General features: G+C 41.7%; 2 protein-coding genes and 1 non-coding gene across 3 annotated transcripts in view; 2 read left to right on the top strand and 1 right to left on the bottom strand.

Annotated features, from left to right (window-relative positions):
- The window catches only part of kank1a (KN motif and ankyrin repeat domains 1a), a 52,686-nt gene extending 50,514 nt beyond the window's left edge, over window positions 1-2,172 (top strand). The window contains exons 10-12 of the mRNA XM_084945374.1: window positions 786-986; window positions 1,115-1,213; window positions 1,342-2,172. Of these exons, the coding sequence (XP_084801500.1) occupies window positions 786-986; window positions 1,115-1,213; window positions 1,342-1,404 (363 nt within the window). The 3' untranslated portion in view covers window positions 1,405-2,172. The remainder of the gene's footprint in view (window positions 1-785; window positions 987-1,114; window positions 1,214-1,341) is intronic.
- Window positions 2,173-3,593: 1,421 nt separating this feature from the next.
- On the top strand, window positions 3,594-3,665 carry trnac-gca (transfer RNA cysteine (anticodon GCA)). Its single transcript has one exon. It is a non-coding gene; the product is annotated as a tRNA-Cys (tRNA).
- A 935-nt stretch (window positions 3,666-4,600) lies between these two features.
- On the bottom strand, window positions 4,601-21,687 carry LOC146376766 (uncharacterized). The gene is made up of 7 exons (XM_084945372.1): window positions 21,476-21,687; window positions 20,397-20,444; window positions 17,270-17,902; window positions 12,924-14,048; window positions 12,106-12,693; window positions 10,510-11,718; window positions 4,601-10,412 (listed from the first exon to the last, which is right to left on the bottom strand). The coding sequence occupies exons 1-7, from the start codon at window positions 21,477-21,479 to the stop codon at window positions 8,881-8,883; spliced, it is 5,139 nt and encodes a 1,712-aa protein (XP_084801498.1). The 5' UTR covers window positions 21,480-21,687; the 3' UTR covers window positions 4,601-8,880.
- Between the last annotated feature and the right edge of the window lie 1,693 nt (window positions 21,688-23,380).

Below are 23,380 nucleotides of genomic sequence, written 5' to 3'. Positions count from 1 at the left end.
AAGCAGAAATGAAACGTGCACGATGGACGGAGCAGAAACGGGAAAGTTACTGAAAAAATCAGAAATGCACAAATTAAACTAAACGTGAGTCGATGAACGACTGCCTGCAGAAGTTTAAACAGAGTTTAGTTTAAGACCTCTGGAGCTGCTGAAGTGGGAAAAATTGCACTTTAGCGACACCGTGTGGTGGAGAAAGGTAAAGGCCTGGATTTTTAAAAGTGAGACAAATTTAACAGTTTGTGAAATACTGAACATTTGATCTGGAGTCGTGTTTGGGAACGATGCAGCTCTCACCGGGAACACGATCCGTTAGCGTGGACTGCTTCCTGAGAAAGTTTCTTAGAGCTGTTGGAGAGATTTTGACCTGGTGCCACTCGGTGTGTTTGTGGCACAATATGTGCTGTGATGAACACAAACCAACGTTAAACTGCCTCTAGGAGAGTTTTCAAACATTATGTTGAAATATAGAAAAGGATTGTTTGCATCCTGTGATCATGAATAAACAGTAACATCGATCATCTGGATGATTGTTCCTTCGTTACCTGAACCATGCATCGTTGCTTCACCCAGGCTCCGCCCACCGTACAGTTGTACTGGCTGTGCTGTGATACTGTGGATGTTTGTGTGGCTTCATTAAACCGAATCATTGAAAACGGCAGCTCTGTGTGATCAGAGCTCTTCATTTAATGAAACCGTTTTAGTTCAGAGTTGATATTTGCACGAACGCGTCGGCGTGGAGGCTGGAAGCGTCGGGTTTGCTCACCGTGCTTTTGTCCCCGCCGCAGGCCGGCCAGACGGGGCTGATGCTGGCGGTCAGTCACGGCAGGATGGACATGGTTCGAGCCCTGCTGGCTCACGGCGCCGACGTCAACATCCAGGACGACGAGGGCTCGACGGCGCTCATGTGCGCCAGCGAGCACGGCCACGTCGAGATCGTCAAGCTGCTGCTGGCCCAGCCGGGCTGTGACGCCACGCTCAGCGACAGTGTGAGTTGTGTACACCAAGTTGTTGCTGTAATGTTGGACCCACTGGTTTCTAAACATTAGAGAAGAACTGCAGGTGTGTAGATGCTGTTTTTTTTGGTCATGCTGACTTATTTTGTTTGCTCCATCAGGATGAGAGTAGCGCTCTGTCCATAGCTCTGGAAGCGGGACACAAGGACATCGCAGTGCTGCTTTATGCTCACGTCAACTTCTCCAAAGCCCAGTCACCAGTGAGTCGTCATTTTAGTGTTGCACCAAATCATGGAAGCTTCGTTACACATTTTAAAACCTCCTTCCTAATAATCTGCTCTGTGTGTGTGTGTGTGTGTGTGTGTGTGTGTGTGTGTGTGTGTTTTAGGGAACGCCTCGACTCGGCAGAAAAACGTCCCCGAGTCCGACCCGGAGGGGCATGTTTGATTAAACCCAGCCTCTCCTCTGCCCACAAACCCTGCGCTGCTATTGGTTCTCATGCGCGACGCCTTACCCATCGCTGGATTTACCCAACCAACCAATGAGATTTCTGGATTTTCTTTTTTCTTTAATCTATGTGCACATTTGCCTCCACGACGAGCCCAAAGTGCCCTTTGAATATGAATGTAAGCAGCTGGTGCTTCACAGACTGTGGCTGAAACGTGTCCAAAGTCACAAACTCTGGAGTTCAGACCAACCTTTAAACTAAAATATGCCTTTTTTTTTTTTTTTTTACTTGATGCTCAGTGTTGATCATAAAGAGCACCAAACCCTCGTCATTTGATTTTATTTTTAATTATGTTTGCGAGCGTCAGAGATGGAGCGCGATCCAGCCATCCTGTACATACCGCTGGCCTCGACATCCCGGTGTCACATCGGCGTGAGCGAAACTGGAGAAGTTTTACTTTTATACAAATGATTTGTATCTATTTAAAAAGAAGAATCACAGTATTTTGAATATTTCCTTTTACTACTTAACAATCCACGAGGTTATATATTTATCAGAGTATAGTTTTTAATGCAGAGATGTATTACGTTGTACATACGGTGGTCGTTTGACTCTAGTTCTCCTTTTTGTCTTCATGTCCAGTTTCCTTCTGTGTAAAATAAGAAGTTCTCTAGTTTTCATCAAGGTACTGACTTTCATGCTCACGTGAGATTTGAAGTGCCTTAAACTTTACCATGTAACAATAAACACCAATTAAAGAGTCTAAATCCAGACGTGTCGGGTTTGTTCTCACCGCTCGACGTTTCTGCAGAATGGTTTCATACTAGTTAATGAAGAAACTGACCTGTGAACAAAACCATGGTTCATGAGCAGCAGGGAGGTCAGTGTTGGAGTAAAACAACAAAGATGGTTTAGTCTTACTGCAAGAACTGCTGACATCATACTGCAAGTGTTTGTACTGTACGAAAGTCTTCAGACAAACCTTTTTCTCTTTTACAAGAAAACTGGGGAAATACTGAGATTAATTGATTCATATGTGGGGGGGGTTAAAGATCCTCAGGTATCAGGACTAGAGAGGAAAAATCAGCCACAGTCCAAAGAAAAACCCTGAAGACTTTCAGAAAGCTGCAGAAGTGTTGCTCAAGACCACTTTAAAAATTAAAGTCTGGCTCCTCCAAAACAAATCCACTGCTCGAAACAAAAGGAGCTCGTTCCAGGAGACAGTGATTACTCCAGGAGACCTGGACAGGACTAACCCATCGGTGGGACCAGTAAGTGCTCCTTGGTGCAAAGAGGAACAGGCTGAGCACTGCCAGAGCAAAATGACCTCCAGCAGGACGCTGGTGTGAACGTGTCTGACCGAACCAACGGACTTCATGACTGGCTTGAGTGTCTGACCTCTTCTGGTGTGTCCTGTCACTGTCCAGCACCGAGAAGCTTTTCTGTTTGAGGAGTCCAGCGCTCATTCATGCAGAGACAATGTCACAGTGGGATATTTGTGTAGCGCAGCCTTAAAGTTATAGTTTGGACTCTTGGTGGTGATCAGTCGATCCCTAATTTCCTTTGGGATTAATAAAGTATTCTGATTCTGATTTCAGAAATGTCCTGAACTATTTTCATTGATTCTGAGGTTTCTGGAGGCTCTTTGTTCAAACATTTCTGGGTTGTTGCCCAAAAATGGCGACAACTGTTTCATTTGTACATATTTTATTATTTCATCTTAAAGAAAAACAGCATTACGTAAAAAGCATGTGCACAGGGGTCGATTCAAATCAGTACAAAAAATATCAGCTTTAATTTAGAAAAGCAGCTTTCAAGACACGCCGCCAACTCACCGAGGTTTATCCACCAGGATCAAAACAAGAACGAGCCAATCACAGAGCAGAAGAAACAAAGTGAGCGCGTGCAAATTCTGCTTCAAAAAGTTATTTTCACTTTAAGATTTTGGTCATTTTGTTTTACTGAGTTTAAACTGTTCTGGTGTTTCTGACCATAAGCTGACGGTTACATGTTTGATGTGTTCAACAACTCGTACCTGCTGGAATTTTCCAGCTTTGGGAGATAAACACAATAAATGAAGAGACCTTCATTACCCAGGTTAATATGACCAAGGGCCAGCAGGTTTGACCTGAGCTCTGTTTTTACTGCACTGTTCAGACAGAGGCCTGATTCTGCCTGAAAGCACAAGCAGAGGGGGTGTAGCTCAGCGGTAGAGCATTTGACTGCAGATCAAGAGGTCTCCGGTTCAAATCCGGATGCCCCCTGTAGAGGCTCGGTGCTGTTTTATCTGCCCTGCTGACAACAAGCTCTGTGAACCTGTGAGGAAACGACCTGTTCACACTCATAAGAGATTTGATTTCTTATCACAGATGATGAAACCATGCAGCAGATCCTGTAGCTGCTGCTTCACACTGTTAGTTAGCTTTCACCTGCCTCCGCCTGCTGTCTGCTGTTGAGCTGCTCTTTCTGTTAACAGTTACTGTTGCTGTGGTAACCATCATCTTAGGATTCATTTGCACTTTAAGAGGTCACTTACCTTCATACATTTCTGTGTTTGTAATTATCTGCAGTTTGGTTCAATGCAGTGCAACAAGACCCTGATGACCTGAAGCCCAACGTCCACACACCTCTCCCTGATGTTTAACACACTCTGATGAGTTGGAGTCTGAATGAAGCTCAGTCTGACCTAAAATGGCCTTGGCTGCTGACGTCTTCCCTGCTCCTCTCCTCCCACACAGAACCAGGTTAAGAGCTGGTTTGATGAGTTCAGGCACCGACATTACTGTCATGGCTGGACCAACATCTCAGATGCTCTCCATTTTTCTCTCTAAATATTTGACCCAAGCCTGATCACCTGTGATGAAGATCACCCTGTGAGTCCTCCTCTGTTGTTTTAGGACCCCTGGAAGTCTATTTTAAACCTGTTGTTACTGATCTTGGTTTTAAATTGGAAAACCAAATCAGAGCAGTGGTGAAGTCCAGTTTTTATCATTTAAGGCGACTGGCAAGAGTAAAATCTTTTCTTTCGAGGCAGCACCTTGAGACAGTGATCCATGCTTTTATTTCTTCCCGCCTGGACGACTGTAACGCACTTTATGTGGGGGTCAGTCAGTCGTTGCTCTCACGTCTGCAGCTGGTTTAAAATGCGGCTGCACGACTCCTAACAGGAATTTGAAAAAGAGAGCATATAACCCCCGTGCCGGCCTCTCTGCACTGGCTGCCTGTGTCTTTTAGAGTTAATATTAAAATTCTCATGTTTGTTTTTAAATGCCTTCACAGTCTTGCCCCGCCTTACCTCTCTGAGCTTCTTCATCCCCACACACCCTGTCGGTCTCTCAGGTCAGCTGACCAGCTGCTCCTGGAGGAAGCTCAGAGGGGGCGGGGCCTTCTCTATCGTGGCTCCTAAATTATGGAATAATTTGCCCATGCACGTTAGAGAGGCCCCTTCACTGTCCACTTTTAAATCACGTCTTAAAACCCACTTTTATTCCTTGGCTTTTAACCTCAGTGAGACTTAGTTTCTCTTTTAATTGAAGTAGTTATTTAATTAATGATTTCACTCTTCTTTTATTTGGTTTTTATTTATATCATGTAATTTTATTTTACAGTTCCAATGTACAGCACTTTGTGTCAGCTGTGGTTGTTTTAAAGTGCTTTATAAATAAAGGTGATGATGATGATGAAGACACGCAAATACAAACAACATGCAGTTGCGTTTTGTCAGAGCAAGAGCAGCCTACAGCGACCTCCGTGTTGCGCTTGGTAGCTTAATGAAAAGTTTTTTTTGCCTGTCCCGTTTGGTTCTTTTTGCCATCAGAATTATTGTCTAAAGACGGATTTACTTTACCAGTGTGTGAATGTGTGTGTGAATGGGTGGATGATTGTGTATAGTGTAAAGCGCTTTGGGGTCCTTAGGACCAAGTAAAGCGCTATACAAATACAGACCATTTACCATTTACCAAATGGACCATCCCAGCCTTGCCGTAATGGTCTATTTGATTCACCTTTGTTTTTATTGTTTATTTTATTTTCACTTGCTACACACGTGACAGACATGACTGAGGGAAAGAAAGAGGGAAGAGGGGCGGGGGTAAAGGGCAAAAAACAAAAACCAACAGAATAAGCAGACAAAAAAATGCATATATCGATCACCTGGATCACCTGTTGAGAAAGAAAAAAGAGAAAACAAGCAAAGAAAAAGAGCAATATAATAGACAACATCATCGTGATGATCTATGTGAATAAAACAGTAAATACTAAATATTAAATATTATTGTGCAGCACGTAAGATCGACAGCGCACAGTGTGCTTTGAGGTAGGAGCCAAAAAGGGTGTCAAATCTGCTCACACAGACATGTAGAGCCAAATACTGTCAATAAGGCCTCTGAATTTTCTGAAGACAGTTAAACCTGTCAGGTAGTGATGTCCAACAGGTGAACATGCAGCTCCATGAACACGCACAGCTGTGGATTCCAGCTGCTTCGATGTTGCATTAACTCAACCATGCGAGACAAATCCAGCTGCTCATTAAAGATTTATGGTTTGATCAGAAAAGAAAACATTGGTCCAAACACCTGAAAGTCCCAAAAACACATTGTGAATTCTGTCTCGAGTCTACGCATGTATCCGTGTATCTCCGTGGTGCTGATGCTGTGCTGAGCGGACAGCTCCTGAAGCTTTTGAAGTGTCGGAATGTGGAAAGCTAACAACGTCCCTCTGACCAGTAGGTGAAGTTATTTTTAGCCAATTACAAGTTGAATCTGGTAGTTGGGGTTGTTAGCTAACATACTGTCATTAAGAAGCGGCACAACTAATGTGTCTATGCGAGCTGATTTGCGATGTGCACCGCTGGCCCGGCCATTTATTTTTTTTTAATGCACCTTCTCAGATTAATTCACTGCGTGTCGTGCCCAGGGCTGGACTGGGACAAAACATCAGCCTGGCTTGACTAGAGACCGGCCCACCAGATATTAAAGCCATAAAGCCTTTGAATGAAAACAAACACTGTGGTGACAGTGATGTACTGTCTTGTTGGTATATGTATGATTTCTATACATTTTACATCAGATGAAAAATTTGATTGTAAGATTCAGATAATTATTTATTAAAAGTGAGACATTTTAAATCAGAATAAGAAGGTATTTCTTTGTGCCCCCCTTTCCCTGTTAATACCCTACCTGCCCCCCTGGCAACACTTTGCTAGATCCGCCCCTGCACAGTTACCAGCTGTCAGCTACTTAGAAAAGGATCCTGGTGTTATTTGTCTCTCAGAAACAGTTCATAACTTCAACTCATTCATGTCACCTAAAAGGTAAACCTGTTTCTCCATCACAGCTCTGATGATTCAGTAAGGACGTCTCCTGGTTTCATCTTCATGTTTCCCTCTCACCACATATCCAAACCCACATCATGACCAGCAGCTTTACAGCTGTGGCTCCAGCAAACATCAGCTGATACTAGAAATTAATATTAAATAAATTCTAACCACAGCTGATCAAGCTTAAACGTGCTGCTGTTGTTTACCGCGACAACCACTGGTTTCCTCTTTCTGGTGCAAAGTGGACGATAAACAAACAAGAGAGAAAAGCCAATCAGCTGATCATTGATCAGTTTCATGATTGAAGTAGAAACAGGAGAGGGAGGGGGGAGGATGAGAGGAGAAGAGGCAGCTGTGCAGCAAAGACACAGAATAACTCCAGCTTTGTGTCTTTTTCATTGTAGCTGAAGTCCGGGACAAACTGTTCCTTTTCACCTCAATACGAAACCCGTAATATTTTCTCTGAATACGAGACGACTCTGTTTTTTACGGGACGGTTGGCAACTCTACTAACTAACCTTATGAATAAAATAAAGTTCACTATCAGTAACATCATAGCACCCACCCAGCTGTAGAAACTCCGTCATGCTGGCTAGCACGCAGTACGAGTTATTGTAACTGACTGTAAAAAGTCAGCACAACGAAAATAAACTCCACCTAAACTTGGTTTATATCTGACCCGATAGACTGCAGGTCATAACTTCTTACCTGAAGTTCAGTTCACCGCCTCGGGTCTCTGCTCCTCCTGCCTCCCCTTCCCTCATCCACCTGCTGGCCTCTGTGGAAGCTCCACCACAGCCACCACCAAACAACTGAGTTATTTTTACACATCTCCCAGCATCTGGCCAATCCACCACCTCTCATTGTTTATACCGTTACCAGAAAAAAATAAAATCATCGGCCCACCGATGGCCAGTCCAGCTATGGTCGTGCCGGCACGCGTGCCCAGGGTTGCCGACCCCTGATCTAAACTTTACGGTCATATATCTGTCTATTTTAAAAAAAATCAGTGATTTTATAATAAAACTTGATTACACAAAATGTACAAAACACAACCAAAACAAATAAACACCATGGAAACAGTTACTCTCAAGAAAATACAAGAAATCAAATCACACATATCCAGATTTTTACCAAACATTACAGAAAACAACAAATCAGAAAAGATTAAAATGACTGATAGTAGTCCAGCAGTACAGAGCAAAACTAACACAACTTAAATGAACATCCTGGTACTTAAAGAGCTCAGCGCAGGAAAAACTCTTTGATCCATAACTTCAAAAAAAGACAAGAATAGAGGTAGCTGATCACCAAATAAGTGTCGTCTTTCTTTATGATAAAACATTTAATCCCCCCCTACACACACACACACAGACAGACACACAATGATAACATTTGAATGACAAAGTCACACTGATAACTGTTCTGTTCTTTACATATTTGAATATATTTATGTACATTTGTTTATTTAATTTATTTATTTATTTTTGAATGAACGCGAAGTGCATAAGATGCCAATAAACACCAAACTAAAACCAAAGAGAAAAAACAGTTGATGTGAATCTTCATCCATCTTTTCTCCTCTGCTTATCTTAATCAGGGGGTGGAGCCTATCCCAGCTATCATGGAGAGACGGGGTACCAGTCTGTCGCAGGGTAACATGGAGACACAGACAACCATTCACACTCACACTCATGGGTTATTTAGAATCACCAATTAACCCCACTAACTGCATGTGTGTGGACTGTGGGAGGAAACCCATGCAGACACAGGAAAAACATGCAAACTCCACACACTCCAGGTCAGGGAGTCAAACTCGCAACCTTGTGATTGCTTCCACTCTGCCAGGTGGGAGATTAATGAGCTGAGACAGGAGACTACATGTTGGTTCCACGTGGGTCTTTTAGTAACTAATACCTATTCAGTCTTTGGAGTTAGTTTAACCAGTCAGAAGCTTTGGTAATGTTGGGATAGTGATTTGTGGTTTAATGGTGAGACTGGAGTCCGACACTGTGTTTAAGGCAGATTAGACGGTACCAGAATTATTTGCTGTTGTGAGGAAATCCCAAACATGTAAAACATGCAGAACAACAAATCGGTGCCTCTTTAACGTTTTTTCTTAGAAAAATGAAAGAAAAACAACTGAAATCCTTCATTTCTCGTCATAAAATGCTGCAGGCTGATGCGTCACTGACCTCCTTACTTAAGATTTTTTGCATCAATTCACTTATTTGTTGTTCATGTTCTTCCTGTAGTTCGTCCTTGTCCTCCTCAGTTTTTGCATTCCTCATTTGTTTTTCATGTTTTTCCACTAGATGTTTGATCTTTCTCAGGTTTTCGCTCTTCTTGGTCACACGTTTCACTAAGTCGTTCATTTCCTTCACGTGTTCTTCCCGCTGAGCATTTAATTCATCCATGTGTTTCTTTTGGGATTCGTTGAACTCTTCTGCTTTCTGTCTGGCTTTTCTTTCATAGCTCTTCTTTAGGTCCTCCAGTGTTTTCTGATGATTGTTCTCTGTTATTTCCATTTCTCTTCTTATTTGTTCCTCTTGTAATTTGTTGTTTTCATATTTTATTTTTTCTTGTTTGTAACTTTCCAGCAGTTTGTCTATTCTTTCTTCCTCCTCCTGTCGTCTCTTTTCATCTTCTTCTCTTTGTTTCTCTCGCTCTTCTCTTCGTTCTTTCTCCCAGGCTTCTTGTTTTCGTTGCATCTCTTCTCTGGTCTCTTCCAGATGTCTGTCGACACTTTCCTTTGCCTCTTTTTCCAAATGAATTTGTCTGTCCAGCTTTTCAAGTTCTTCTTTGAATTGTTGTCGATATCTTTCTTCTCCAGTGTCCTTTTCCTTTTCCTTCTTTTCTCTCATTTCTTCTTCTTTTTTTTTCTTCTCTTGTTCTTCCTTAATTTTGTTCTTCATTTCCTTGAGTTCTTCAGCTTTCTGTTTTCTCTCCTTTTCTGATTTTTCTCTCTCTTCTGCCATTCTTCTTTTCATTGCTTTCATTTCTTGCTTATGCTTTCTTTCGATCTCTTCCTTTTCCTTCTGCATCTCTTCTTCCTTCTCCTTCAGGATCCTCAGTATCTCATTGGTGTAGAAGCTTCTTCCATTGTCCTTCACCATGGTGTCAATCTTTGCTATCAGCTCACTGACTTGTGTGCAGTTTTGTTTGTCAGAGTTATTGAACACATGGTATCTTCCTCCACAGTCAGAGATCAGTTTCTTAAGGGAACTGTGACATTTGTTCTTGATGTAATCATCAATAGACTCTCCCTGACGCTCCAGATCGTCTCCTCTGGTGAAAAGAACGATGGTGAACTTTTCAGAATTCTTCCCAAAGAATCTTTTAGTGAGCTTGATCGTTTCTCTCTCCTCTGCTGTGAATCTGCCGACCTGCATCACCACCAAGAAGACATGCGGTCCTGGAGCCAGCTGGCTGATACATTTCACCATCTCCTCTTGAATTTCTTCATTTGACAGAGCTGTGTCAAACAGACCAGGAGTGTCGACCACAACAACAGGACGACCGTCCACCTCACCCTCTGCCTTCTTACAATATGTTGTGACTGATATTTGGCTTGATGCAGCTGTAAACTCGTCTCTTCCTAAAATGGTGTTTCCTGTAGAGCTCTTTCCACAGCCGGTCTTCCCAAGCAGCACAATCCTGAGACAGTCTGAGTCCTGTTCTCCACCTTCATCACCTAAAACATGAAAACAATCAGAGTTAACACTTGAATACTGGATTAAAACTCTTTGGGTCAATGAACACATAAAAATATAAAATTCTAAAGTACTTACAAGTCATCATGTTCGTCTTGAGCTTCTCAAGTTCATCATGTTGCATCTGTATGGATTTATCTTGTTGTAAGACTTTCTTCATCTGTGCATGTAGAAATGTTGTCTTTGTATAACAGTGTGGTTTGTTTGTGGCCTCACTAATTTTGTCCACAACCTCAAACATCTTTGTAATCTGCTGTTTGTCTTTGATGTTGAGAACAACATGTCTTTGTCTGAACGTCTGAAGAAGCTTCTGGATGTCTTGGTCTATACTTAATATATTTTCAGCAGCTGGATCTGTAGGATCTGAGTCCACGGTGAACAGAATCATGGTGAAGTCATTGACTCGAGAGCTGAATGTGTCCTGGATGGTCTCTAACTCTCTCTTGTCTTCATCAGTGAGGGGAGCCACAGGTAGGACCAGGATGAAGGCATGGACACCCTCAGGATCACAGAGGGAGATACACCTGAGTGATTCCTCCATCACTGCCTCCTGAGGTTTTCCATACAAGGCAGGCAGCTCCACCAGGGAAACCCAACGTCCACACACCTCTCCCTGATGTTTAACACACTCTGATGAGTTGGAGGCTGAATGAAGCTCAGTCTGACCTAAAATGGCCTTGGCTGCTGACGTCTTCCCTGCTCCTCTCCTCCCACACAGAACCAGGTTCAGACTGGACTTCAGATTGGGTTTAGCTTCTTCTTTTAACATTAGATATTTTCCCCAATTTTTACTCACCATCTCATTCATTTCTTCCATCAACTCAGAGGAATCTGAGAAGGAGTCTTTCCTGTCAAAATTAACAAAGTGCTGCCTTTGTTTGGATTCTTCAATGAGTTTATCCACTGAGTTATTCCCTTCTTCATTATGTGTTCGGATGACGATGGAGTGATTAAAAGCATCTTGACCAAACAAGCTCAGGACCAAATTCAGAGTTTGTTTGTTCTCCTCAGTGAAATCATAAGGTTTCACTAACAGCAGCAGAACGTTTGGTCCAGGAGGACAGAGACTCACACAGCTCTTCATCTCTTTAAACAGCTCTTCCACAGGCAGACTGAAGATGTTGGGAGTTTTTACAACTGTGGGAGGTTTCCTGTTCCTCTCTCCAGAGCGAGCACCAGATTGTTTTCCTTCAAAACCTTCAGACTCTTTTTTCCCAACGAGGAGCTTTTCCAGGCTTGATTTCCTTTTTTCACTTTTTCCAAACAGCATTATCCTGAGTTCACGTGCTGCAATATATTGAAAACTTAAACTGGTTAATAACCTTCATACATACATCATTTTTTACCACATTCATTACACAGTGTGAACTGCTAATGACCGGGTCCCTCAGTTTTGCATTTGAGCTTTGATTTCTTGAATTCCACAAACCTGCATGTTCCTCATGTTCAGTCTCAATGATTATTCAGATCAGCTGACTTTTACTCATTTTACTCTTTTTTAGGTTAGAGAGAAGCTGGCAGCCACAGCCTTAAACTGGTTCAGGCTGAGGGGCCAGACTAAGTGTGATCCAGGTGACTCGTATGAAGAAGAAATCAAAACTCAAGACTTTCAAACAAGAATGTCAAACTTATGTAAAAGTTTTAAAAGTACCAGCTAAAAAAAGCTGTACTTACCACAATGTTTGACACGAGGAACTGGCAGTGAAACCGATGTTTCCTCACTGGAAACTTCCTCCCTCATGCTCTTCTTCACCACTGTATCTACGGCTGCTAACAGCTGCTCTTGTTCCAGGTTCTTCTGCCACAACAATTTTTCTCTACATTTCTTGATTATGTCTCCTAACTGTGGATGCTGCAGATTCATTTCTATGGAAGGTGAACTCTTGTCTTTGGGCATTATCAGAACCAGTGAACGATCAAATGATGGATCACCGAAGAGTTCAAGGACCATTTGTAGCCTCTGTCTGTGATCCTCAGTGAAGTCTGCAGGCTGGAGGACCAGCAGAAACACATGAGGTCCAGGAGCAGAGAGTCTCACACAGTCCTCAACTTGTTTCGTCAGATCTTCTGGGGAGATTTTAGGAGACAGCAGATCTGGAGTGTTGATGAGATCGATTACTTTCCCCTTCAGCTTTCTTGTGACTCTCAGACAGTGGTTTGCTTTATCCTCAGAGCTGAACACAGTCGCTCCCAGTATGAAGTTCCCCACTGAGCTCCTGTTAGACCAGCTGTTCCCCAGCAGAACGACCCTCAGCTCAGACACTGGGGAAAAAAATAAAATGAGTGCATGTGTTAAAACATTTGTTTGATGTTTATGTTAGTCACTAATTTTTGTAGTAAACAAATAATTTATGTCTCAGTGTACGGTGATGATTGATTGAAATGATTCTGCTCGTCTCCCCAAACAGGTTTTTGAACATTTTTACTAATTTCCTTCAAACCAGATTATGTCAGCTCAAGGAGAGTACTGACTGAACTGGAGACAAACTCACTGTCTGTTCTTCGGTCGGGCATAAGTCGGACGGTTTTGAGTTCTTTTCTTTCTTCTTCAGGTTTTTCGTTCTTTATTTCATCTTTCTGTTTTTTATTTTTATTCATTTCTAGTTGCAGTTGTGTTTGTGTTCTCATCAGTTCTTCTTTTAGTTCCTTTTCTTTCTGGTTCCAGCTTTTCTGTAACAGGTTAAACTCTTTTCTGTGTGCTTCCTCTTTCTGCTGCATTTCTTCTTCATGCTGTTGCACCAGTTTTGAATTTAGAGCTTCAAGGTCTGTCGTATATTTAATTGTAAAATTATTAAATTCTTCTGTTTGTTTTCTGGCCTCCTCCTCATATTTCTTCCTCATGTCCTCCATTTTTCTCTTGTAATTGTCCTCTAATTCATTCTGTTCTTTTTCTTCCAGGTCCCGTCTGATTTGATTTTCTTTTCTTGTTATTTCATATTTTTCTCTTTCCTGCTTAAACTCTTCTTGGAGCTTTTTCTGCTTTTCTTCCTCCTCCTGACGTATTCTTTCAATTTCCCTGGACTGATTTTCCTGCCACTCTTTTTCTTTCCTCTCCCAGTCCTCTTGTTTTTCTTGCTTTGTCTTCTCTGCAGTGAGGATGAGGAAGCTTTCTTTGTTTTCTTGCAGCATGTCTTCAATCTTCTCCATTAACACTTTGTGCTCATTGGTAAACATGTTGTAGTGTCTTCCATCACAGTCCTGAAGGAGCTTGTTCACAGAGGCGCTTGTTTCTTTCCACTGATGTCTGTACGTGCTGATGATCATCGAGTGTTTAAAGGAATCTTCTCCAAACAAACTCAGGATTAACTTCAGAGTTTTTCTGTTCTCCTCAGTGAAATCAGAAGGTTTGACCAACAGCAGCAGAACGTTTGGTCCAGGAGGACAGAGACTCACACAGCTCTTCATCTCCTCTCTCACTCCCTGCACAGACAGACTGAACACGTCGGGAGTTTTCACCACTGTTACTGGTTTTTCTTTCCATGCTCCACGAGCATCTTCACAGTGTTTAGCTGGAGAAATATTTCTGAACTGAAAAGAATTTTTCTTTGTGATGAAGTTTCCAAGTGTCGTCTTTTCTTCCTCGTTTTTCCCAAACAGCACAATCCTGAGTCCACGAGCTGCCAAACAACAAGGAATAAGAAGAGTTTAGTGATGCGCTCATCAGCGTCTTAACATGATACATCTCAATATATCAATAATCAAATAAATAATCAGTAATTAAAACACTTTTTAAGACACACAAGACTGATTTTTCCATCTGAACTTATTTTAATTTCGCTGTATGTTTCTGTTTGCAGATCTCCCCATCATTTCACACTCGGGGGACACAGAAGCAAGAGCCCAGCACAGAAGGATGATGTATTAATAACAACACATGTGACTTTACTGGAGGTGGGTTGCAAAGTGGTTTGTGTGATATTATCTTTTGGGAGACTCCTGTTTCATTTCCTGTCAAAACAACACAAAACAAAACAAAACAAAAAAAAACAACTTGCTGGTTGAAGAAAATTAACTTTAAGTCAAAATTTGCCAGGGGTATAAATAATTATGGGCTTGACTGTATACTCATGTATACTATCCACACTTACAGTGGAGTGTTTATATAGTGGAGTCACTGTGTTAAGCATTTAACATGCATGTTTAAATCACATGACGCATATAGATCAAAAATATCTATCATTATATTAATGAAAAATATTTTACCACTTTTTGTATAACACATGCTTATCAATACTGTATGAAAATGTAATAATTAGGATCAATAAGTAACTGTTACAGTCCGTGGGACAGACCGAGTGGAGAGAGTGAGGTGGACCCCGGAGCAGACACAGGTGAGGTGAGAAAAACCCTTACTCAGCATAGATAGCAGCTCACGTCTGGCATGCACACCCAAACCTGTCGAACTGATCAAGTGTTAACTGCTGGTTTGCAGACTTTCTGACTCACTTTGGCCATAAAACTGACAAAGGGACCCAAATTAGTGATGGATGGAAGAGCGGTTTGCAAGAAGTTAGTGTAGGATCCTATGTGTTATAAGTGGAAGATTAAAAGAAAGAACAAAGGATGAAAGGGGACCTGATGGCAGTGGAATATAAGGCATATACATATATGCCTTATATTGGAAAATAAATGTGTTTATGAAACCTGTAAATCACTGTATTGAGTTTTTATTTACATTGTACTCAGCGCTCCAACTATTTTGGAATCAGGGTTTTATTTGTATATATTTGAAGATATTGGCTGAGAAATCAGATGACGTGGGCTGATATTGAAATGAGCTGATCTGAAGGCATCATGGCTGAGCTGGACTTCATGCCGTACCCAACCCAATTCTACATTCCATGTGTTACTTTTTGAGTTAATTCCAAAGTCCAAAGAGAAGTTAAGGATCATTCCTTCTCAAATCAGTAAATTTTCATTTATCCTGCTTGACCATCTCCAGTTTGCTTTAAACTTTATGATCCAAAGTTTGGAGATAGAAAATGATTGATGTGTAATTTTAGCTTCATATATGAAATAGTTTTCAGATGCCTATCAATCTGACCTTCATGTCTGATTTTGTCCTGCACATTGAAATCTGAGGCAGTGTTTGAACATGAATATCTCAACAACTTTTAAAGATTATTCTCAACTACTCAGAGTGGCCGTCGACCAGCGCATCCAAGACGGAGGCGTGGCAAGAGAGGTGGGCTACATGCTAGACTAAAGGCTAGAGCCACACGACCACCTCTGCCTAGCCTTTTGTTAGCCAACCTCTGCTCTCTCGAAAACAACATGGATGAGCTGAGAACCAGGATAACATCTCAACATGAGATCAGAGAGTGCTGTGCTCTGATTTTTACGGAAACCTGGACTACGGGAAGCTCGCTAGACTAGGCAATACAGTTACAGACACACATCAGCAAACACGAGACCGCTCACACGGATGCCGTGTTTGTTGTTGCCGGGGATTTTAATCACTGCAACCTCAGGACTGTGCTCATGAGGTTCCATCAATATGTGGGAACATCACGTCTACAGCAATGTAAGGGGCGCAAACAAGGCAGTGCCTCGCCCGCACTCTGGACAGTCCGACCACATTTCTGTGTTCCTCTATCCAGCATACAGGCAGCTCCTCAAACGAGCCCCCCCAGTGAAAAATGGTAAATGGCCTGCATTTGTATAGCGCTTTACTTAGTCACTACATTCAGTCATCCACCCATTCACACACACATTCACACGTTAAAATTACTAAAGTTTGGAGCGAAGAGATCTGATTTGGTGCTTCAGGACTGCTTTGATGTTACAAACTGGGGTGTGTTTAAGACTGCTGGCGTAAGAGAGGAGAGTTCTGTGGATTTAGAGGAATATGCATCAGTGGTTACCAGCTACATCAGCACATGCATTGACAATATTGTCCCCACCGAGCACTACAAACATATCCAAATCAGAAACCATGGTTGAACTCTGAGGTACGTTCCATGCTACATGCACGCTCCACTGCATTTGCCTCTGGTGATGCTGTGGGGGACAAAAAGGCCAAATAAGACCTGCGTAGATCCATCAGGGAAGCCAAGAGGCAATACAGACCGAAGCTGGAAGGACACTACAACAGCTCAGATTTCCGACGCATGCGGCAGGGCCTTCAACAAATTACTGATTTCCAGCAGAGGAGCAGCAGGGTCACAGTCAGCTCCAACACGCTACCAGATGAGCTGAATAAGTTCTACACCTCAACACCAACCAACTCAGAGGGATTCTACCAGCAGAGGCAGCACGGAGCTCTTCACTCACTGTGGCTTCAACTGAGGTGTGGAAGGTTCTGAGGAGGACTAACCCCGAGAAGCAGCTGGCCCTGACAACATCCCTGGACGTGCTTTTAGGGTCTGCTCTTCAGAGCTCGCTGAGGTGTTTACAGACATTTTCAGTTTGTCCCTCACCCAGTCAGCTGTGCCCACCAGTCCACCACCATAGTGCCCCTCCCCAAGAAAAACAACATAATCTGTTTGATTATTAGACTAATATCTGGAAACTCCAGTATTTTGTTCCTATTGGATGGGAAAATATACTGATATTTGTCTGTGTGGTACAATTTCTCACATTTGCTCAATCCACCATGAACGTTGAGGCATTTTCTTCATTTCTGTGACTAAAAGTTTCACGTTAAAAAGTACTGATTTCATGGCATTGTGTCCCTAGTTGTTATTAATTTCTTTTTTTTATTTCTATAGTGTTTTTAAATATGGGACTTACTGAACTTATTTATATTTTGTCCTTTTCTCCTGCCAGCAGAAGAGCTCAGAGTACAGAGAGACCCAACAAACATTTAAAAAGTAATAAAATGTTTTCCTGAACTCACCAGCAGCTCGAGCAGGATCCATGTTTGCAGGCACTGACAGCTGATGTTTCAGGGTTTGATGAAAACCATCTGCTCCAGTTTCAGATAAATCACAGCTCACATGTTCTCCATTGTTTTCTTTCACAATCTGACCAAAACGTGTCCACAGTTCCAGAGGTTCAAGGTTCTTCTGCTTCACATATCTGAATCTACACATTTTTATCATGGCCTTTAATGGGGGATCTTCCATATAACTTTCACTGGAAGCTAATTGTTCCTTTGCAGGTGTTGATATCAGGACCAGCGAGTGTTCAAATGACTGATCACCAAAGTCTTCCAGGACTGTTTGTAGCCTCAGTCTTTGCTCCTCAGTGAAGTCTTCAGGCTGTAGAAGCAGCAGGAACACATGAGGTCCAGGATCAGAGAGCCTCACACAGGTTTCTATCAACTCTGTCAGTTTGTCCTCAGAGATGTTTGGATGCAGCAGATCTGGAGTGTTGATCAGAACGATTTCTTTCCACCTGCATCGCCCGCTGACCCTCACACAGCAGTCTGGTTCCTCAGTGCTGAACACGGCCCCTCCCAGTATGAAGTTCCCCACGTCTCTCCTCTGAGACCAGCTGTTCCCCAGCAGGACAACCCTCAGCTCAGACACTGGCATCAAAACACAACGACAACAGGGAGTCAACAAAACAGAGCCAGGATCACTCTAAGATGTTTACTGTCTTAAAATCATGTTTGCTGATCATCAGAGAGGAAACATATGATAAATATTTTGAGGAATCTTCTCCAGAAAAACATTAATACCCATAAAATATACATTAATTTGCAAATGTTAAAAATGTCATGCCAGCTATGTGTATACAGTATAATTCATTACATGCGAACTCCATGTGCTTCACATAAAAGATGAAAACATAAAGACCCATATAAATCAACAGTGCTTTGAGGCAATTAAAAAATAATTTATAATTAAAGTTAACATTCAAACACACAATAGAAAGAAACTCATGGAATTGGCACTAAACATCTGTGTAACTAAGAAAAACACTGATCAGTGAAATTAATCTGCAGAAAATGTTTCAGTTTGATTGGGAGCAGAAACACTGGAAAAGTGATGCATACATCATGTCTAGTTATCAGGATGTGACCTGGAGTTGCTCCAGTTGGTCAGGTCCAGGTTCTGTAGTGTTGTTTGTTTTTTTAATAATAGTTTTTTTGGCCTTTTTCAGCTTTATTTGATAGATGCAATGAAGAAAGGACAGGAAAGCAGGGACAGAGACAGAGGGGCAGACATGCGGCAAAGGGCCACGGGTTGGACTAGAACCCAGGCCGGCTGCTCTCAGCCGTTTGGTACATGGTCGCCCACTCAACGCACTGAGCCAAACCAGTGCCTGAGATTCTGTCGTGTTATGTCATCCAAAACAAAGATGACAGCTGACTGAATATACTGGATTGTCATGTTTTTTACATCAGTGGATATTTTCTGACTCATTGGGCTCAGATTGTGAAATCAGGGATCATGAAACATTATTTTCACACATGGATTGGCCCCAGAGTCTAGACCAGGGGTCGGCAACCTGCGGCTCTTTAGTCCTTTTAGTGCGGCTCCGCGTGGTTTGGGAAAATAAATTAGTTTTTTTAAGTATTTAGCTGAAGTGCATTTTATTTATGTTACTTCTTTTTTAACTTGTAGTTCTAAATTGGAAGATTGTTGTGATATTGAAATATAAATATAAAATCATATTCTATTATTTTTTGATCGCTCAAAATAAGCAGCACTTGCGGAAGCCGGTGTACCCGCCGAAACGCTGTGCATTTATCGAGACTTTCGACCCCATGTAGGCCAATTTCGGCTCCACATTATGTCAGCAGCTCCACCGTGAACTATGTTAAAAACAAACACCGCTCACGCCTCACAGACGACAGCTTACAGTCCTGCGTAAAGATGAAAGTGACTTCGCTGTGCGCAGAGGTTCGGGACCATGTAAACATATCACGGCAGACCCGACGATGTTTGCATGAACACGCTTTTCAGCATCTCTTTATTGACCGCTTTTCACACACGGTTGCTGTACCACACAGCCGGCTGTAGCTTTGCAGCTCACAGCCCGACACACACCAACACAACGGCAAAGAGAGCACAGACGTTAAGGTGGCGAGGCGTGATTGTGAGTGCCGCCCAGGTGCGTCCGCCTCCCCTGCAGCGGCGCTGCAGACCACGCCCCGCCACACACATTAACCAGGTAAAATACATATTTAAGCAGAATTTTGCAAATATCTATTTTTTTTAGCAGCATAGTGCTTTTTTTCAAATTATTTTTTAAAAGTCAGGTCAAGGCTCCAAAAGCCCAAAGGCGATATAAGGGTGGCTCACAACAGTTTTTGTTTGCTGGATCATTTTAGTTCAGCTGGGTGTCTTTCCTTTTGTTATATTTCTTTAAGAGTTCAAAATGTGTTCATTACATAAATAAAATGTAACTTTCTCTGTAGCACTTCATGGATTTCATAAGCAACAAACCTTAGTTGTTCACACAAAGCATAAAGGTAAAAAAATATATATATACAGTGTTATCTTCATTTTACATGTCAAAAAGTATTTGTGGCTCCCAGAGTTTTCTTTTGCGTGGAAATCGTGTCCAAATGGCTCTTTGGGTGTTAAAGGTTGCAGAGCCCTGGTCTAGACATTAACCACACAGAGAATCTTTGGGAGGTGCTGTTAGACTTTCCCATCAGCGAGATGCACAACTGGGGCAGGGATAGCTCAGTAGGTAGAGGGGTCGCCCCATGATCGGAAAGCTGGGGTTCAAATCCACTGAGGCACCCTTGAGCAAGGTACCGTCCCTACACACAGCTCCCTGGGTGCCTGCTTAGTGGCTGCCCACTGCTTCGCTGAGTGAATGGATCAAATACAGAGGGGGGAAAAAAAAAAGTAATTTCCCCACAGGGATCAATAAAGTATACATTATTATTATTATTAAACTGGGTGAAAAGCTGTGGATGGAAATAATACTGTGATGCTGCATAAGGTTATATAAATAGAAATAATATCACAATGAATATGTACCATATCAAAGTTAGTCCAAAGAAATATTACAGTGTGACTTTTTTGGCCAAACAGTTTATATTTGAGTCACGATTAACTTACTGTTGGGGGGAATAAGATGATAGCTGCTTGTTCGCTGCTGAGGCACCTCTGTGAATATTAAAGAAAAACAGTTACACAAAAACCTTAACTGTGTCAAATTCCCACAGTGATGAAATTTCTTTGTTGACAGTGAAGGAGAAAGTGGGAAAAACCAGTTTCCAACATATAATGTTGCAGCAAATATACAGGAAGAGAATGTTTTTATCCAAGCGTCTGTTGCACTGAAACATGATCTGTTAAATGTAACTAATAATATAAGAGTGTGATGAGTGCTGATGATAAACTCTTTACTTTACAATATAAAGCACATTAACTGTTGTTGTGATTTAATGGTATAAAAATAAAATTGAAAATGATAAAACATGAACTGGAATATTGAAACATGGCAACAAAAAGCCTCAAAGATATCAGATCAGAGATGATCAGCAACAACATCCCAGAAATGTCAAACCTGCCCAGGTTTAAAACAAAAACACTCACAGAAATGCTGACTGTCAGTGAAAGAACAATAAATAAATAAATAAATAAAGATTCAAACTCAAAGAACAAACTGGATAATTAAGAAGATCAAATATCATCACATTTAAAACAGTTTCAGTTCAACCACAACAGTAAAAGAGGAAAAGAGAAAAACGTAAAAAGATAAAATGAGTGATTAGAACAAGGACAAAAGGAAGTAGTTTTATCCACGAGGACATCGAGCACTTGTGAAATGTTAAACATGGAGCTTCCTGCATAAACACACCTGTGCAGCTCTCTGCTGAAGGCCGCCCAAATCCAACATGGCGGATGAGCAATGATTACGAATATGACGGTTAACACGAACAAACAAACACTGACGTTATCTAACTACCATCAGAGTCAGACTGGGATCGCTCTGAAATCAAACAGTGATAATAAAAAGTCAGTCTGTTCACTTCCGTCTGTTTCCGCTTCAGCAGCTGAAGTTAATCTGATTTTACCTGAAAACTGAAAGTTTCTACATTTCTGTCAGTTTATTAAAAGAAACATCAGAAAACTGCGTCCTGCTCAGTTACTGTGATAAAAACCAGCTGACAGTGTGATCAGCCGATACTCACCCATCGATCCGGATCGATCAAAATAATCCTTTTAACGTGTCAGAGTCACCGGATCAGTGTTGATCCATCGATGTCAGCACAGCCGCTTCATGCAGAAACTTCTTAATGATTTACATTTAAACGTGTTTCTAATCAGATGATTTGTTCTGCTCAGAGTTGAAATTTAACGTAAAAAACAACTGAAACACTTCAGTCTGTCCCAGCTGCGCGAGAGGCGGAGCACACCGAGGACTGATCCAGCACAGGTCTCACATCAGTTTCGGTTTCGTTTGTCATATGAAATAGTATTCTGAAACTACAATGTCAATGTCAGACATGACCTTGATAGCATGTTGAAAGAAAAGTCATTTTCTTTTTACCTAAAATACCCACTTGCACCTAAAATGAAAGAAACACACTTCAGAATCATATCCGGCATTTATCCAGTTGGAGAATTCCCGTATAAAAGGTTTAATTTTGAGGCCGACTCTTGTGCTTTCTGTTCTTCCGATCCAGAAACACTAGAGCATCTATTTTTCACTTGTCAGTATGTTAATGCTTTTTGGTTTGAAATACACTGTTGGGTTTCACTCAGAATTTCCAATGTACCTGCCTTCACATCTAAGGATATTCTTTACTTTATGGACAATCTGGATTCTGAAATCTCAGATGTTGTCAATTTTGTAATAGTGCTATGTAAGTTTTTTATTCATTTATGTAAGTGGAAGAATGCCTCTCCTATGTTTACTGTCTTCTTGAATTACTTTTGTCAATATTTTAAGTCACTTAAGCTTATTTCAAATATGAACAAAAAAACTGCTGTACTATACTGTAAAATCACAAAATACTTGCTATTCTAATTTTCCTGCCTGTGTCAAAAGGTCTATGTTCCTTATTACTTTACCCTAGAAACTTTTATTTTCTCCCTGTAAAGTTATGATGACTTGCTTCACAAAATAAATAGAAAAATAGTAAAGAGCAAAATATTAATAAGATGTAGTAAAAGAAAAAACAGATTTTCAGTTAACTGACTAAATATATATATATATGTATATATAAATATATGTACACACTAGTGATTAAATAAAGAAAATCTTAAATAGGAATGTGGGGGGGGGGGCAGATGGGATATTGCACAGGAATGAGCAGCAGTACAAACTAAACAGTACAAAAGGTTTTTTGTTGTTTTTTTTGTGGCAGTTGTTGCAGTATTGCACTTTTTTTTTAAATATAAATATCAATAAAGTGGAGTGACCAGTGCAGATTAAACAGAGTACTAGTGAAGCTGCAGGTAGCTTCTGAGTGCGTCCTGTGGACTGTGTGTGTGTGTTTAAGTGTTGTGGTTGAGGTGTCATACGGCTTGATGGTAGAAACTGTTTTTGAGTCTTGTAGTCTGAGCAGACAGACTCCTGTAACGATGGTAACAAGGAGAAGAGCTGATGTGCTGGGTGGCTGTGGTCCTTGATGATGCTGTGTGCTTTACGGAGGCACCGCTGGAGATAAATGTCCTGAATGGCAGGAAGCCTCGTGCCAGTGATGTGCTCTGCTGCCTTCACCACCCTCTGTAGTGATTTACGGCTGCTGGCAGAGCAGCTTCGTACCAAACTGTGATGCAGCTCGTCAGCAAGCTCTCGATTGCACACCTGTAGAAATGTGAGGTGATGTTGGCGTTCATGCCAAACTTCCTCAGCCTCCTCAGGAAATAAAGCCGCTGGCGAGCTTTCCTGATAGCAGCGTCTGTGTGAAGGGTCCAGGAGAAGTCTCGGTGATGTTGACTCCAAGGAATTTGAAGCTGCTGACCCTTTCGACCTTGACACCGTTGATGTGGATGGGCTGGTGTCCCCTGACTGGTCGTTTCCGGTAGTCCACTATCATCTCTCTAGTTTTGCTGATGTTGAGAGTCAGGTTATTTTTCAGGCACCACTC

The sequence above is a fragment of the Perissodus microlepis genome, chromosome 12, assembly GCF_051167445.1.
Source record: "Perissodus microlepis isolate ML-2025 ecotype Zambia chromosome 12, ASM5116744v1, whole genome shotgun sequence".
NCBI lineage: Eukaryota > Metazoa > Chordata > Actinopteri > Cichliformes > Cichlidae > Perissodus > Perissodus microlepis.
This window is presented reverse-complemented; position numbering and strand designations above follow the sequence as displayed.

Coding starts and splice junctions, on each gene's coding strand:
- LOC146376766 (XM_084945372.1), bottom strand. Junction 11,719..12,105: donor TCCTCGTGTCAAACATTGTG/GTAAGTACAGCT, acceptor AATATATTGCAG/CACGTGAACTCAGGATAATG. Junction 10,413..10,509: donor CAAGACGAACATGATGACTT/GTAAGTACTTTA, acceptor TTCATGTTTTAG/GTGATGAAGGTGGAGAACAG.